This window comes from Habropoda laboriosa, unplaced genomic scaffold (assembly GCF_001263275.1).
Source record: "Habropoda laboriosa isolate 0110345459 unplaced genomic scaffold, ASM126327v1 scaffold18, whole genome shotgun sequence".
Classification (NCBI taxonomy): Eukaryota; Metazoa; Arthropoda; class Insecta; order Hymenoptera; family Apidae; genus Habropoda; species Habropoda laboriosa.
The window spans coordinates 357,957-360,485 of NW_017100152.1; the positions used below are offsets into that span (position 1 = coordinate 357,957).

At 43.9% G+C, this 2,529-nt stretch overlaps 1 protein-coding gene across 1 annotated transcript in view; it reads right to left on the reverse strand.

The window, feature by feature from the left end:
• The window catches only part of LOC108575092 (toll-like receptor Tollo), a 7,092-nt gene extending 5,163 nt beyond the window's left edge, over nt 1-1,929 (reverse strand). The window contains 3 exon segments of the mRNA XM_017937811.1: nt 1-413; nt 1,303-1,575; nt 1,893-1,929. Coding sequence (XP_017793300.1) covers nt 1-413; nt 1,303-1,575; nt 1,893-1,929 — 723 coding nt within the window.
• Between the last annotated feature and the right edge of the window lie 600 nt (nt 1,930-2,529).

Sequence of the window (2,529 nt, forward strand, 5' to 3'; positions counted from 1 at the left end):
CTTGTTCTCTGTTAGATCCAAGTCACTCAAGCTGTCTTCTAAGCCCGCGAACGCGTACTCGGAGATCTTCGATATCTGATTGCTTTTCAGCGTGAGCTTCATCAATTTTAGCCCGTAGAAACAGTAGGAGGAGAGGTCCTGTATCAGATTAGCCTCGAGGTCCAACGCAGCTAGTTTTTGTAGATTCGCCAGGGATTTCTGAGGGACGTGTGGCAAACGACTCGAAATCAATGCCAAAGATTCCAGGCTGTCTTTCAGATTGGCGAACGCGCCCTCGTTGATCTCACGGAGGGACGAATGAGAGATTTGCAGGTGCCTGATTTGAGAACCGGCCGGAAAACAGCCGTCCTTCAGCTCCTCCACGGTTTTGTCCAGCTCGTAAACGCTCAACGACTGCACCATCGTGCCCGCTCCTGGAATAGGTCGTAAACGGCACGGCCATTAATTTCATTAAGTCGCGATAACGGAGACGTTTAGATTCGGTAGACATTCGCCTATAGCGAATAGTTCGGTACCGCGGTTTATTGGTGGCGTAAAGGGTAACTGCCACCTTGAGGATGCTGTTGTTGTTGTTCTTGCTCCGTCACCGTGACGTAATCCTTCTGGGGTTTACTGTACGATTGTGGATTAAATTGTAGCTTAAAACTGGGGTAGTTGTAATTTGCTCTACAGGGTGATTCAATAGCGTGGTTGCATTTTCAAGGAATATTGATTTATTGTTGGGATTCGTTTATTGCTAGTAAAAGAGCAGCACTTTTTGTTATAATTGTACCGACCATCCTCGACAATTATTAATACATTTCAACATCCAATCAATAAATGTATACTTCCAATAAGAAAAATTTTAATTTGATTACCATCCATGGTATTTCCAATAGAAAAGAAAAGATTCCTAAAAGGTTTTCACATGAATGTACATGGAAGCAACTCTTTAAAACCACCACTGTTGAATCAACCAGCATGTGACCCCGTTAAGAACGAGAAACGTTTATCCGTCGGCGTGGCGTAGTGGCCCATTAAACGCTAATTGATCCACCATAACGTGACTCGAACGAACGCGACATTGTTATCCTGATTATAATAACAATCTCACCGGGACGCGTGTTCCAATGCAGCTCGTTTCGTTAACGAATGAAAATTGGACTGCGAGCAGACCGTATCGAAAAAGTTTTTACGGCGGAACTTGCATTACCCACCCCGCCAACCCCTTTCCAATAGTGGCGTCGCCGTCGCATCGACAGCTCACCGGACGTTTGCATTACGTCAAACCTAATCGTTGCGTGTATACCAACATATACTCACCGGATGCGCTCAGAACGCCTTGCAGAGTGCTCCTCAGGGTCTCCTCTGTGGCGCCAGCACATTCCAGGAAAAGGCCATCTTCGAAATTGTAACAGGGACAGCCAGGAATGGTCTCGGGAGGCGGACAGTCGGCTAACTGGCCGGCTGCCCCTCTAGCCGCGAAATTCTGTATCAGTAGAAGCTGTAGCAGCAGTCTAAGGGCGTGTTGCGTCGCGACGCTGTTGCCTCCCCTCCGCGTCATCGCGTAACCTCCTCTCGCTGGGGATGATCCTCCTGAAACGATAATGAAAAGGGAAAAGTTGCGATACTTCTTTGAAATTTACTTATTTTATTTTAAATTTCACTTTTTTCTTTTTCTTAATAGAAATTGGAAGTGTGCGGTAATGGTATTTGTGATTAAGGTTTGAGTGTTTAATCTGGAGCGATAGTTGCGTGAACGAAGGGTGCTTGAGCTAGAGCGGTAGAGCTGTAAGAGTGTTTCAAACAGAGTACTTGAAAATATCGTGTGAACAGAGAACCATCGTTGTAGTATAAATCATTGAAATATATACACATGATTATTTCTTAAGACACTGAGTATAATTATTCACCTGACACACCTACATTTGTGACTAAGGTTTGACTCATCTTTGGTGATGTCATTGAATTTTTTGGAATTATTCAATTTCTAAGGAATCTATGAATTTTGACAGCGTAAATCGTAGAATATGCTTGACTATTTTGTAATTGGAGAACGATAGTGATTTGTAATTTTTTCCCCCAATTAGTATGATATTCAGGTTCGAAGTAATTTTTCCTGAACAAAGACGCCTCAAGAATAATCTGAAAGAAAGGAGGAATTCCCGTTGCAGGCAGTATTCCGTCAATTATCGCGATCGATGCAACGTTCCGGGGACGATAATGAAGCTGCCCGATAATAAGAGTACTGTCTACCTCTTTCACAGGTTACTTTTTTCTCCTCTCGTGACCCTGTCTGTCTTTGGCATTGTCATCGAACTGGAAAATATTAAGAAGAGACGAGAAGAACTGCCATTGCTACGTCTTCGTGTCCCGTCTTTTAATTATAACGAACCTGAATGGCCTGCACCAAGCGGCTGCTGCGATTTAATAATGTTCTTGTTAGCTTAATGATAACCCGTCGTTCTTATCTCCTTGCTCACGTCTCCAGACGATTTCATAACGTCATCTTATTGATCAACGACCCGTTACACGCACCATCGTTCATCT